The sequence below is a fragment of the Dicentrarchus labrax genome, unplaced genomic scaffold, assembly GCF_905237075.1.
Source record: "Dicentrarchus labrax unplaced genomic scaffold, dlabrax2021, whole genome shotgun sequence".
NCBI classification, from domain to species: Eukaryota; Metazoa; Chordata; class Actinopteri; family Moronidae; genus Dicentrarchus; species Dicentrarchus labrax.
Genome location: NW_026136723.1, coordinates 8,995,059 through 9,010,136, shown reverse-complemented (window position 1 = coordinate 9,010,136; position 15,078 = coordinate 8,995,059). Strand labels below are relative to the sequence as shown.

Sequence of the window (15,078 nt, the reverse complement as noted above, 5' to 3'; positions counted from 1 at the left end):
AATGTAGATCTAGACACTGTAGAAGTTGTCTGGTCCAGTGCCGCTCTAATTCTCCACCGCCGTCATTTCAGCCCAGAACTCTGTGTGCTTTCTCTCTTCCTCCGTCTATATATGTCTCGGGAGAAGGTGACAAATAAGTAGCCAGACATGTTCGCTCCCTGTTCCCTCGGCCCTCCCCGTGGTACCTCTTCTTATTAGGGAACCAACGGAGGAATTGATCAAACACGAATCCTGCCTCTCTCATCATTACCTGCAGGTACACATCGTCATAACTCAGACAGCAGCCGCTGAGGAGCGGGGGGGAGAGGGGGGGAGAGGGAGGGTCTCTTCCCATGGAGCTAACAAGCTCCTTACAGAGAAAGAAGAGTGTGAGGGCGGTAGGCAGGGGGTGGGGAGGCGAATGTAAACAGGTATAGAGAGGCGAAGGCGCCGGTGGGAGGAGGTGGGAAGATGAATGGACAGGGAGGAAGAGAGAAGTGCTGTAGAGAGTGGGCTTCTGAAAAAAGAAAAAGTATGTGAAAATGGAAGTCAGAAGGGACATTCAGAGATGCTGAAGGGAAAGAGCCGCTAAAAAAGTTAAGAAGGGAATGCGAGGGAAATAGCAAGGTTTGCACAAATTGGCCTAACAAAAAAAAAAGGGGGCTGAGGTGAAGCAGGAGACATGAATTATGCAAGAGGAGATTTGGCTGCAAAGCTTTGCCCCCAACGAGGCACAACGGCTGGGGTTACGCTCAGCTCTGCTGGGGGCTGCGGGGCGGGGGGGAGACACTAGATTACCTCTCATCCATCCTTTACATCTGTTAAGAGGCTTATAGACACGCAGAGAATGTGCTAACACAAAGACTCATCCTGTTTCCTTTTATGGTCATTCCACCGTGTTTCACCTGCAGCGGGAGCAAGCTCTGTCATTTGGCGTGTGTATTTCTCTATGTTCCATCAGAGGATCCACAGGGGTCCGGACACAGGACAAAACTCACTTATGAATTCACAGACGATACTTGACCCCGCCATGGATTGATGGTTGTGACTCTGTTATGAGATCAGCGCTGTGATTAATCTGTGTTACGTCAGTGGTGAAATATGTCAATTGTTGAGCACACAGCTGTTGAGAGAAAAGGGCATGAAACAGACTAGGTGGGCCTTTATTAGTTTTTCATCTTTTCATCTTTAAGTTCTTGTGCTTAAAGGGTTGGTTCACTCTAATTACAGAACGAACAATAACACCAATCTCACACTAAAACCATGGGTATTGATCTGCTGCTATAACAAAGCATTCCTACAGTATTATATTATATTAATATTTTAGGACCTGCGGTTATTTACGTCCAGTGGTGGTGTTTAATGTCAGTGCAGAAAGAAGTGTGTCCTATATGTAGCAACATTGACTATATAAAGATGGACAACATGACAGCTCTCCAAAGGTGAAGCCAAAACATCTTGATCGCCCCCTGGTGGTATAGGTCATAAAGCCTGTTGTCTCCATCCATCTGCCAACATGGTACACGTCTAATACATTTTCCCCAAAGATGGTTTCTGGCATTTTAGGTATTTCTTATCACGCTGATGTATGTTCAAGTGTTAATTTTTTCTTATATGTTTGGTTTTCATTAGTTATTTAAAGCTATAAAAAGGGGGTGACTGACAGCCCTGCTCTGAGTTGAATCGATCAGGCGTCTGGGCGGGATCTCGATACCGCAGCACCAGCATCACTGCTGCGTAGACTCGTGACTGACAGAAGTTTGCAGCAGCCATTTTAGCGATACTATAGCTTGCCTTCCATCACAGACATGTAATTTTTATTTTTATCAAGCATTACCACAATCTTCCCCTAACCTTAACGTAAAGTGTCTTTACCCACCATAACCACAATATTTCCTTAAACTTAATACAGCAGTTGCCATGCGTAAACCTTGGGGAAAGTGAAAGTCATCATTGGTCGTAAAAAGAAAAAACGCAGTTATGCTACAGCTAAGACTGGTGACAGCAGTTTATGCTCGTCAGTCGTCATAGTAACACACTTTCCAGTTTTTGCATGGCAGGTCGACGTGGGGGGAAAAAACCATTATATAGAGGCGTGCTGTAGTATAAAAAGTTTGGATACCACTGGTTTAAAGCCCATTTAGTAAGTACACTGATAGCCAGATGTGTCAGGGTCTGTGACATAAATTGATCAATTATTTCCTTCACAGTAATCAATTTCAGCACGTCCAGTGAAGAAAGGGAAGAAATCCTTGAGCGTTTACAGGTTGGAGAACCTAGACCCAAATCAGTCACAGTTAAGTGCTCATGTGTGAGGAAGAAAGAACTCAGGTCTGCAGGTCAGACACCAGGCAGAAGGTAGTTTGATAACTAACAGCACTTACTGCCTCTGCTAACCCGTACTCAATGGATTCAGGTGCAGGCAGGAAATCTGGGGATAAACCAAGCCTTTAGATTCAGTAGCACTTGGCTCAGTGACAAAAAAAAATCTCCTGCAAAGCTTATACAAATAGTGCTGACCAACCTAACTGACACAGTTGAGTAGAAGGATTTCAAATGTCTCAGCATGTGCTCGTATTGTTGTAGGCAGGTTGCTTTAGGAAGCACATCTGAAGGGTCCTGTGTGTTTGTGTGTGCACACTGGTGCATTGTGGACACAGTGCTGGCTCAGTCATTTCTTTGCCAGCATTGCCTACACGTATCCCTGCCTCAAGTTAAAAAAAAAAAAAAAGTTTACAGGGAAAAAATGGAGTCAAATACAAATGAGCTCTGCAGAAGTACAGCAACCAGCAGCACTTTTAATGGGGCCTTAAAGGGTTCTCAGAGGTAATGTCACAACCTTTCCTCAGTGCAAGTGTATTCTGTTTCTTTGTCCGTTTTTGAAGAGTAGGACATGTACATAAAGTTGTGTATTTGGAGCCCGGGGCTTGCTTCTTTTTCCTCTACTCTCGTTAAGTCTTCCTTTTCCATCTCATTAGTTGAGTTCACAGTGCTTCCCAGTGCCAGCGAGAGGACAAAGATTACGCTTAAAGTAACTCTGCCTTCTCAAATCACATGGGCGCTTTTCTCCAGTCGCTTCTAAAACAATAACTCTTTTATTTTACTGTAACTCATCCCCTGGATTGTCTCAGGAGCAACCCTATGAACAGCCAGCTCAGTGTGTACCGGAAGCGCTCTTTATGAGTTTTATAGTTAGAAGTGTGCCATAGGATATGGAGTTGATGAGAAGCCTGCACCCTGAGAACATTCATTATTTCAATTTCCCATGGTTGTTATTGTGGCACATTTGCTATTCCCTTCTCGACAGAACTGATATTACATTTCTCTGACCCCTTTTCCTGCTGTCATTACCATGTGCTCTTGGTGACCAAATTGAATTTAGACAGAGCAAAAATATACCAGAACTAGATGGAAATGTATTTATGATGCATTAAAGGTCTGGTCAAGCAAATGAGAGAACGCTAATGTGGATATGTATGGAAAGTGTTTGATAAGAAATAAATAATCCCGTAAATTCTCAGAAATATATGAATGAACCAATAATTTGCCAAATAATTTAAATCTTATTATAAATTTAATTGAAATTGCTGTTGGTGTTTCAAATAGCCTTTTTCAAAACATTTGCCAGTTAGGTAGAGCAATGATAATACCAAAGTAATACTAAATTGATGAACTAGTAGCCAATTAAGAAAGAGAACATGAAAAATGACCATATGAAATAAAATGTGACTTGAATTAAGAGTGTCAGAAAGAAAGACAGAGGTTTGAAAGGAGGCATTTTGGGGGGAAAAGTGTGTAATGACATACACATTTCATAACGTTTAATGGTAATGGCTTTGATTTGAATATTATTTTAATAACCACTTCTCATAAAATGTAATCTGCCTTCTTTATTCATCACCCCCTCTCTTCCTCTTTCCTCCCAGCATCAAGATGGTGCTGATGTGGACCAGCGGGGACACCTTTAAAACGGGATACTTCCTGCTCACCCAGGCTCCCGTGCAGTTCTGGACATGTGGCCTGCTGCAGGTCTTCGTAGACTTCGCCATCCTGTTCCAGGTTTACTACTACAGCCGCTACCCGCAGAAACCAGTGTCCCACACCGTCTCCCACACCACCAGTGCCAAAGCCCTCTGAAAGCCCCTGCAAGGTCTCCGAGGACACCAGTGAGGAAACTGTGTAAACATACACGAGCACCAAAGCACCTTGAGATGATGCAGGCTGCTCGCCCTCACCTCCAAGTATACATAAAGACACATACACACCCATAAATAAGGCATGGGTATACACAAACACTTTGTGGTGTTGGTGTCTGCAGCGATGCCTGAAGGACACTTGTTGCAAACAAACTTTTTTGCTTTATTTATCCTACTGACTTCTCCTCAATGCGACAGTATGCTTGTGTCTTGGAATGCAGACTTCTCAAAGAATATATCCTTCAATCAACTTGTGCATGTGGAGAATATTATGCACATACATGAATATATACAGTCTATAAACTGCAGATGTATGCACTGAAATCTGTGCTCAAGGAAATGTGGACCAGCTTTTCTCATCCACATTAGCTGATGATTGTTGCATGGACCCTCTGCCTTAAAACACACATTCAAACATGGCTTACCAGCAATAGAAATGAATGAATCAATAAAATAAAAAAATCTTAATATACAACGTTACTGAATGTACAAAACGGTTAAAAAAACATTTGTTACTTTGTAGTTTTTTTCCAACTCAGTGGAGAAATGCTGGTCAGGCTACCACTTGTTGGACAGATGGTTGCCATGCGCTGTGGCACACAGGCTCAGTCTTGTGGGATAATGGAGGAATCAAACCTAGAGGCAATCAAACGTTACCAAAAGAAGAAAAAAATCCAAAGGCTTAAAGATGCAGGGCAATGGCTTTTAAGTGTCATTGAGGCTAACAGAGTGGTGTAAAAATCAAGCTTTGTAAAAGACATAAGGGCTGTCTGTTCCGCCTGAAGCCAGTATTGCAGGAAGCAAAGGTGTTCAGTTATTGGAAACATCTTCAAACATCAGTATGTTCAGGCTGCGCGGGTTGCCAAATGCCCAAGATTGTTGTAGTGAAGCTGTTGATGGCATTTTGTTTAGAAATTTGATCATTGCTAGCTAGCTACAGCTGTACAGTCTGTATATGAGTTGTTTGGGGCAAATAAACACAGTCTGATCATTCTGATTTAATTTAACATTCATGCTGCATTCAGGCCAGCAGAATGGGAGAAACAGAAAAACTTACCATTATACGACTTAGGAGTGTTTATACATTATTATAAGTTGCTGGTAGCCTTGTGGTCACACCATTTAAAGGTCTGTTGTGTAACATTCAGGAGGATCTATTGGCAGAAATGGAATATAATATTCATGGGTATGTTTTCATTAGCATATAATCACTTGAAAATAAGAATTGTTGTTTTCGTTACTTTAAGATGAAACGTACTATCTACAGAGGCAGCAGATCCTCTTCCATGGAGGCCGCCATGTTGTACTGCCATGTTTCTACAGTAGCCCAGAACGGACAAACCTAACACTGGCTCTAGCTATAGGGGCTTTCGCGTTTTTCCGCAAGTTTGGTGGCCACTGTAGTTATTCCTACATGCTTGGAAGGAGCTCGGTAATTCAAATGGTTGCAATCTGCAACTTCACCTCTAGTTGCCACCAAATCCTACACACTGGTCCTTTTACATTACTGTCTAAACTAGCTACTTTTCTTGTGTATTAGTTGTGTTGCTGTATTAGTTGATATTATATTTTGCTGTCATTTTGCCACCAGTTTGTTGATACTGTAGTTCTTTTTCGCCTGGTGGGAGAAAATATAATAGCTCAGATTTTCCAATACTTCTGACTCAGAATGCTGACTTGGCTGCTCTGAACAATATGAGGTAGACGCAGCATCACTTTGCAATTTTGGCCATCATTCCATTATCTGTAATGATAACAATAACTTAATAAGTTAATTGCTGAGATCTGGGACAGCAGTGACATCACTACAGAGATGCAACTGTCTCAGACATTATTTTGTTGAGTTACAGAGGTTATTGTTACAGCCTCAGCTACAAAATGAGACCCAAGTTGCAATGAACCAGAACTATTCTTTAAGAGAGGTTAACTTCAGGTTTTACGGACTGATATTCTGGAATATCATATCTTCACTTCCCATCATATTGGCTGTGGGTTACACTGACTGGCCAGTTCATTATTTATATTGTGAATCCAATAACATCCCCTGATACCCCCACTCATGACTCCACATGACCGTGTGGTGCTGCTTGGGCCAGGTTGTACTCCTCACCATTTTGTCCCAAGAAATTAATTTCCTGTTCAGAAGGAAAAGCAGCCACATGACACAGTGAAGATTTTCTTTTGTTACTGTTGTTTTGTAATTTTTCTCTGGGGAGGATGGAAATGCCAAACCAGGAGGTGTACGACTGTCAGCCCTTCAGTGAACTGTGTACCAGAGCAGACCTGATTCTGTCCTCTTCTTCCAAGCCTCAAGAACTGGAAGCTTCCCTTTTGTTCCAGTGGGATGTGGCAGGAGTTTTCTATGAATATTTCTTTCCTTACTCTTAAATATACACAAACGATATATGTGGTCGCCATATTTATTTTGTTATCCTTTTCATAATCTTCAAATGCCATTCTAAGATAGTGTACGTCTGTTATTCAGACAGTGGATAATGGATAATGTGAGATACCCAGCAGGTTCTTTTTGTGCTCAACAGGATCAAAATGACCTCAGTGTCTCACTTTATTTAATGTTTTATTCCATGTGTCTGATTTTACTTTTTTTACATTGTGTTTTGTATCATTTGGTTCATTCATTTGATCATGTGAAGGTATTTTTTCCCATCGAAACTGCCAACTTTTGCATCTGTGAGTTCCACACCTAGTTTGTTAACATACCAAAAATATTATTTTCACTGTTTGTTGTGCCATTTTACAATGTTACATCTGTTTGTTTTTCATTTTTCTATTAAAGTGCCAAGACCTTTTTCACAGCGACCATTTTGACATGATATAGTAGGGTAAACAGGTGTTAATGATGATATTAAAGGTTCAGTTCCATTCAGAGTCAGGGTGCTGCTGTTGTGTGTGTGTTGTCTCATTCGAAAAGGCTCCGCGCCACTAAGTGGAACAGAACCTTAATTAGTATTATTGGTAATTCCTGTTTACCCTACTTTTTCATATCAAAATCGCTTCTGTGAAAAAGGTCTATTGTCCACCTCAGTAACTAATGACATCCATCAACACTTGAGGCTGATTAAACACCGAGTTTTGTTGAGAATCTAATGTGGCATTGTCACCCAATAAAGAGGACACAGAGAGACTTGTGCGTCATGCTTTGTCTGACAGAGATGTTTGTGTCAGTGTTGCAGACATCCACCGTTGCTCCCATCAGCGGTGCAGCTCTGGCAGACATCAGTTGTCAAAGGAAGAATAAGCCCCACTGGCTGTGGTCCTTCTTTGGGCTTTGAGCATATCTAAATAATAAGCACATAAATTGTAATGTGCTGGGCTTTCACATCAAGCTCTCCACTGGTACAGAGAGGAGACAGTACACAGATAATAGATGTACCAGCCAGCCAACGGGTAAAAAGATGGATTTAAAAAGGCATTTTCTGAATGCAGAGTTGTTGATGTGACTGTATTAATCTGCTAAACAGAATCATGAGATGAGAAAACCAGCACCAAATAGACTATAGTGTATGAATGTCTTATCTATAGTTCATACATATATATATATATATATAAACAAAACACTTCCAGAACAGTCGACCACATGCTAACAGAAATATATTTAAACCCAATGTCAGGAATTCATCAGCACAACCCTCAAAATGAAATTCTGACTAGTGCTCTGTGGCCCAGGCATTCAGGTGGGTGTAAAAGAGCTTCCCTGTGTGATAACTACTGTAAAATGGCTAGTTACCGACTTTTCAAGTCCCCCAGTGCCTTGTGCTGTGCACGTATTAGCGTTGTGATTCTGCATCAAATAGAAGTGATGTTGAGGAGTCTTGCTCTTCTCTAAGATCATATTTACTGGCAAGAACTTTATATACTAAGCTCACTGACTGCAGTGCTCCCTGCAGAGACTGTCTGGAGCTGCTCGATTGTAATATTTGAGCTTGTGCACTAATTAGTATTTTTGTATTGACAATGGACAATGACTGTATAATTAGGAAAATATCGCTCAAAGCTTAGGTTTATGTTTCGCTTTATTGTTTGTATTTTCAAACACTATGTTTCACTTTTAACGTTACAAGTTAAATTAGACTTTTAGGATGAGGACTAAGGGTTTGGCTGTGGCTGCTGTAACATCACCCAAAACTCTGATATACTGTAATGGACTGGTTGCACAACAGACATTTTAGCACGAAATAGCAGGAAACTCACAGGATGATAGCTGCATTCCACTTAGGGGAGCGCCTGCTATTGTGCATGCTGGTTTCACTGTCACTGTTAGGGACACTAAATGGAACTGAGCCATTGTTACTGTTATTTAGTCCACCTGTGTCTTTTTGGCTTTGACAAGTAAAAATATCTGCCGTGCAGCCAGTCCATAGCATCCAGTAGATGTGCTAGCTGTGAACATAACCCCACAAAAGCATGAATAATATATGATAAACAGTTTATTCTATTCCTTACATTTTGCATTTTTGTTTTTGGTATAATGAATGAATACCACTTCGGCATGTAGAAAAATCCGAAGCTTACGCAAATTAGTTTGTGAAAATAGAGGAGCATTTAGCAGCTAAAGAGCCAGATATTTTCCTCAGAAGTTGCCGCCCAAACCAGAGTTAAAAAAGAGTATAATAGAGAGAGAGAGTATTGGACTTACTTTCTTAGGAAAGAAACACCAAATGAATGTTACTGTTGCCCCGTGTCTGCTGGATGTGAACATTGTTAGCTAATAGGTTAACACTAACACATTTATCCTCGGAGCACCCGGGAACAAGAATCTGATGTCTCCTGTCTAACCTTCAAAATATCCTCGCACTGACTTGTTATTCACATGTAGCATGGGAAACATACTCTGAAGTCATTATAGTCCATAACCACTGAAGGTCACAGCCACAAGGAGGATTCAGTTCTTTTTTTTCTGTTGAGGACCATGATCTTTAGACTGACCTCGCAGCGCTAGCGGTGTGAGCAGGAGAGCCCACTGAACAGGCTCCGAGTCTAAGTTGAACATTCCATTGAAGCACTGTCAGTATTTATCAGATTTACAGTGCATTGTGCCACCATTACTACTGGAAAGAGAATTCATCTATTATTTATAACAGATGTGGAAAAAAAACAGGAACCAAGCTGCAGACAAACCAATTTAGGATGTTCTAAGTGCAGAAGTACAGCACGCACTCTCTTGCAAATTTCAGAGCGTCCTTGTGTATAATAAATTGTTAAATCAAAGCTTCTCCACATGGGACTGTGTTCATTATAATCTTTATTACATTTTTCAAAAGAGGCTGTTCCTCAGGCTATGGATTCATGACGCAAAGCACAAATCCATTTGAGTTGGGTTCTATTCAAACGATGTTTCATTGCACCATCCGCTCCTCATCAAAACAACATTTTCATTTCTTAAAACCTAAATATTGTAGACATAATAGTTTAAAGTGTTCTGTGTAATAGTTCCATGCTTTTTAATGATTCAGTTAATCCAGTGACTGCGATTCAGAGTTGACAGACTGAACATTTCCTTATGGCATATTAAAAATAACTAAATCTAATTTGCACTCTCAAGCATTTGGGCTGTTTTGATGAGGTCCTAACAATTCGGGGAAATGTTTTTTTCACTTCAAAGTAGAAGGCACTCAAGTCAAAGAATGAAGTGCTGTATTTGCAATTACATGAGGAAATCCTCTAAGACTGTGAAAAGTATTTTCAATAACTAAAATGGTTTTAGACTTGAGAATTAGGGGTCTATTGCTTTCACTGCCAGAAGGTGGATGTACAACATTTGGAATCAAACGTGTTTGCTTCTATGAGATGGTTTCATTTGCAATACACTTCAGATTTTTTGGTCCACTGCTACTTTACCCCAATATCTTAGAGGATTGGCACCAACATCACCTCCATCTTAAAACAGATACAGTAGCATAAATCACAGATAATATCCAAAAAGAAAATGAGCACAGTAATTCTAACTTTGGGTGGTTATAATGACCAGAATTGTATAAAGGGTTGGGCAAAAAGACAAAATAATTCAGCAAAAAGTTGCAGTCTCGCACAGTAATTGCACAGCTTAAATGTTTGCGATGTCAAATTATAAACTGTCAGCAAAATCTTAAAATTCCTCTTCAAATTTACAAACATCTGGCCATTGGTTTTTACAATAGATGGCAATTACAAATTTTGACCTGATCATGGTACTACACAGAAGTTCAGGAGGTCACCACAATTAGGAAGTTCCCTTTTTGGCAGTTACTCTTGACCAATGTTTTTCCTGAACAGCTATATCAACCAGCATCGCCATTTTAAACAAAACCAACTTTGTTGTCTTAACTCAAGGTCCACTTACTAGTGTTTTTCAGTACTTTCAATTGCATCTCACATTTGTCTTTAGTGGATAGTTTGCTTGGTTGTTATGGAGATGGTTTAGTGATCTAAGTGTGTAATTTAGGCCATGTGATAGGTGGTGAAAATGCATGGTATATACAGTATATGGAAAAGGTCAGTAACACCAATCTCTGTCCGAAGATGCTCTCTGGTGTTGGATGTGAAGGCCATCCACTGACTCCTGGTCAATGACTTTGACCCCAGTTGTGTAGTGTTCCCTACCACTTTTGCATGTTGTCATAAACCACCCCAGTCTTCTACTCCACTTCTGTCTTTAGGTCAGTTAATGACAAATGAGCTGCCTCCTTTCACTGATATGCAGGTGAAAGCCCTGGAAAAAGCTAGTAAGAGGTCCTTAGGTTAACTACTATTGCCAAGGGCAGATCAAAATGTCATGCTCATGGTTATTTTCACAGTGAATAATTGCTTAACATGCTGTATGGATAGTTGAACATTTTGGGAAATACACTTTTTGGCTTTTTTGCCAAGAGGAGATCTCAAAGACTCAAAGCAAGTGGAAACAGCTCGCCTGGTTTAGTCTTATATGTACTCCTAAAGCATATGTTCTATTACCTTTTGTACAGAGCTAGCTGTTTACCCCCATTTCCAGTGCTAATGCCAAGCTAAGCTAAACACCTGCTGGCTATAGCTCATATTCCATGTACAAATTTAAGAGTGAAATCCATCTTCTCTTCTAACTCCTGGCATGAAATTGAATAAGCGTATTTCCCTGTATGGCTAATTATTCTCTTAAAGCCTCAGCATGTGCTCCAGACAGAGCTATCTAATGACTGTGGCACCAATCCTCTTGTCATTTGCCACTGAGCAAAACGTCCCAACCGACTGTATAGCCCTTTGACAGATAAATTAGTTTTGTGTCATTATGTTGGAGATTAATTAGCTCTGATTCATTGCAAATAAGTGTGCTAACATATCTCATATAATACATGTGTGAACCTTATATAACAGAGTCCCAGGTACAATAAGTTATTTGGTACAAATACAATACAGAGTGAACAGAGATGATATTGCATCATTAATAAACTACATGTCTGACATCTCAACAAACAGCTTTATTTCAGACAGTCCTCTCAAAAGCAGCTACATGAGAAACATTAATTATTAGTCTGAGGTCTGCAAACAACGTGTGATGTTTTAGTTTTTAGATTTCCCTTTTGCACAGACTTATCTCAAGTCTGAATCGCAGTCAATGAGACTAGTGTCTCAGTCACTTTTTTAAAATCATTTTAATTCAGTTGTTTAATCATGAATATTGTTCTGTTGCCCATCTTTTAAAGTCAAATTTGTGAAGAAAAAGGAGCCCTGCACCGCCTCTGTAAAACTTAAGAAACTCAGATACACTCTGGTGCACAAGCGCTTCACACGATCAAAGCCGAGACCTCAAGCTCCAGAAAAGAAAATCTCCTCCCTTCTCACAATCCTGCAGCTTGTCAACTTTGAAGTCCCAGCGCTGGGTCACGGCCTCCTGGGCTGCCACTTAAACGCAGACAGACAGACAGACAGACGTAGCAAGCTAAGTTTGCGTGGACGCTCTAATCTCAGCAGCCCTCTGAACAGCCATGGACTTCCTCCGCTGCACGGATGAGGCTACGGCCTCCGTGATGCCGTGGTAGCTGTCCGTCTCCTGAGAGTCTTCGCTGTTCTGGGACTTGGTGCTGTCCTGCGAGTCCGGCTTCTGCCTCAGCGCCCGGCTCTGTTCCTCCTTCAGCTCCAAGTAGGAGCGAGAGAAGGTGTGAAAGATTGACGTGACGGGGAAGGCCATGAGGAGGATGCCGCTCAGGATGCTGCTTAGTGCCACCACCTGACCGGGGATGCTTCTGGGCACCATGTCTCCGTAGCCGACTGTGGTCATGGAGATGACGGCCCACCAGTAGCTCCCAGGGATGCTAGTGAACTCCTGCTTGGCGCCCATCTCGCTCTCAGCTAGGAACACCAGTGGGGAGAAAAGAGCCATGGCCACGCAAAGGAACAGCAGCAACAGGCCGAACTCACGTGTGCACCTCCTCACTGTCAGGCCAAGTGTCTGCAGCCCTAATGAATGGCGGGCCAGCCTCATCACGTAAAAGATCCGTAGAGCCCGCAGGACTCTGAGAACTAACCCAACCTTCTCCAGGTAGTTGTTCCCTGAGCCTGCAGGTTTCCCTCCCACTGACAGCGAGTCCACAATGAGGGTGATGTAGTAGGGAAGGATGGCCACCACGTCAATGACGTTCAGAGGCGTTCGCAGGAACATACACTTGCTCTGCGTCTGAATGAAGCGCAGCAGGAACTCCAGGGAGAACCAGGCAACACATACCGTCTCCAGCACAAAGATGTTATAGCACCTCTGGGAGCACTCACCCTGCGGGGGAAAAAAAGCACATAAAGACAGACATTAAGGGTTGTGTTACATTACGCTCCAGCAGTAACACCTGTCAGCGTGCGAGACGTGAACTCCAAAAGCGCTTTGCATAAAGGTTACGTGAAGACACAGCACAAAGTCAGTAATTAAGCACCTATTTCAAAGCCTGCTATTTAGTTTGTGGGTTCGTCATTGACAGAAGAGGTTGATGCGTTTGATCTGACAACAAATAGGTGATTATTTTCTTTCACAGAACAAAACACAACAGAGAAGGTTCTGAAAGATTCATGAAATGTAAAACAATGGCTTTGATTATTTCATCTCGAAAAGCTCACTGGCTTCCACATCAAACCTGAGTGATCAAGAGGTGAAAGCTGTAAGAAGTGTAGATGTGCAGGCAGTGTTACGTCATAACCTGTCTTAGATAAGCCAATACTGTGGATTCTTAAGGTTACCACAGCTGAAACATTCTCTATTTAAATGATAATCTGTTTTTTCAAGACTGCTGAAATAGCGTTCATAAATATTTGAAAATATAATTATAAGAGATTACTTGGTTATTAAGTGAAAGTCACCCCTGCAGGATGCTTGGAAAATGCTTTTCATTTTTCTGCATTTTCTCACTCTTTGCTTTTTTTTGCATCAGTTAATTATGTGTGCATTAATTAGGGAGAATTATGAGAATATGTGGAGACAATTGCTAAATAAAGAAAACTTTCTTCAGACTCTTTAAAAACTTTTAAATCTTTCCTCTCGGTCATTTACTGCTGCCGAACAGGTATTTCTAAAGCAGACTTTTCAGACTCAGCCCCCCGTTGTGTTAAGTGGCTCATACAAGACTTTTGAGGTTGCGCAAGAAACATACACATTAGCGAGCCATCGGGCTACATACACTGTGGCTGTAAAGGTCATCTCCAGGTGTGAATGTGCACAAGTGTGAATATATAAGCAAAACACTTCCCTTAGCATTTGCTCCGTCAACAGCTCTGCTCCATGGAGACGGCATTCCCACTGACAGTCACAGGAGAAAAAAAGCCTTCCTCTCAGATTGAGCCTCATGCATTTTTCAGAGTATATACTTAGTTTTGCATGTAGCATGGTTTTTGCCCTTGAGACATCAAATTTTCTAAACCCATTAAGGACCATATAAATCACTGATCGACGGAAGCTGGAGTCGCAGTTTTTCATGAAGCAGCAGCAGTATACTGTTTAAGTGACTGCTTGATCAAAACAATCAGCTAGAATAAGAAAAAATAGTAATAATATTGAGTATATGGACTTGGAAAGTAGTCATCATGATGGCCGATTGATGTGTTATGTGTCTTTACTTACACATTATGCCTTTCCACGGACAGTAAAAGATGATCGGGGTCAGAACTCGCCCCCTGACTGATGGCCTGGCTGTTTCAAGCATACCTTTACTGAATTCTTAGAAGTCTTAAAACTAGTTTGAAATAGGTTCTGCCACAGGCTTTGGGAAAAATGACAGTGGCGCTTCTGTCAGACCTGCACAATGTGGATGTGACAGTGCTGTGTAGTAATTATACCCCAGATGGCAATTCTTGCTAGCTTGTGATTACAAATCATCAAACTTGCAATCCATGATTTCTTACATTGTAATCAGATAAAATACATGGTCTAATAAAAATCTGACACATGCAAAATGTTAAAAGTGGAATTTTGACCATGAAGTATAGCCACAGAGCCACCTACATACGTAGCAAGCCAGTAGTCTGCAGGTAGCCATCACACCTGCTTTAATGCTAAGCAGTCTTTAGATGTAAATTAAATGTCATTACATTCAGGAGGATCTATTGGCAGAATGGGAATATATTTTTCAGAGGTATGTTTTTAGTAGTGTATAATCATCTGACATTAAGAACTGTTGTGTTTTGAGACGTTTTTAAGTACAGAGGGAGCAGGTCCTCTTCCATAGAGTCTGCCATGTTTCTACAGTAGCTCAGAATGGTCAAACCAAGGCTGGCTCTAGATAGGGCCTTGCACATTTTTTTAAGAGTTGTCGTGACCACCGTAGTTTCTCCTACACGCTTCATTGAGCGAAGGGGTTTCAGCTTGCTACAATTATCACTAGATGCCACTAAATTCTACACACGGTCCTTTAAAGTAACATTGATTTCATGAAGCAGAGGCTTGTGGATTTTG

General features: G+C 41.3%; 2 protein-coding genes across 3 annotated transcripts in view; one reads left to right on the top strand and one right to left on the bottom strand.

Moving 5' to 3' along the window:
- LOC127357616 (solute carrier family 66 member 2) overlaps nucleotides 1-7,320 on the top strand; it is a 29,418-nt gene extending 22,098 nt beyond the window's left edge. For both annotated transcript variants that reach the window (XM_051389928.1, XM_051389927.1), the window contains one exon: nucleotides 3,906-7,320. In XM_051389928.1, the coding sequence (XP_051245888.1) occupies nucleotides 3,906-4,116 (211 nt within the window). In that variant the 3' untranslated portion in view covers nucleotides 4,117-7,320. The remainder of the gene's footprint in view (nucleotides 1-3,905) is intronic.
- Nucleotides 7,321-9,421: 2,101 nt separating this feature from the next.
- Nucleotides 9,422-15,078, bottom strand: part of kcng2 (potassium voltage-gated channel, subfamily G, member 2) — a 32,066-nt gene continuing 26,409 nt past the window's right edge. The window contains exon 3 of the mRNA XM_051389912.1: nucleotides 9,422-12,915. Coding sequence (XP_051245872.1) covers nucleotides 12,088-12,915 — 828 coding nt within the window. The 3' untranslated portion in view covers nucleotides 9,422-12,087. The remainder of the gene's footprint in view (nucleotides 12,916-15,078) is intronic.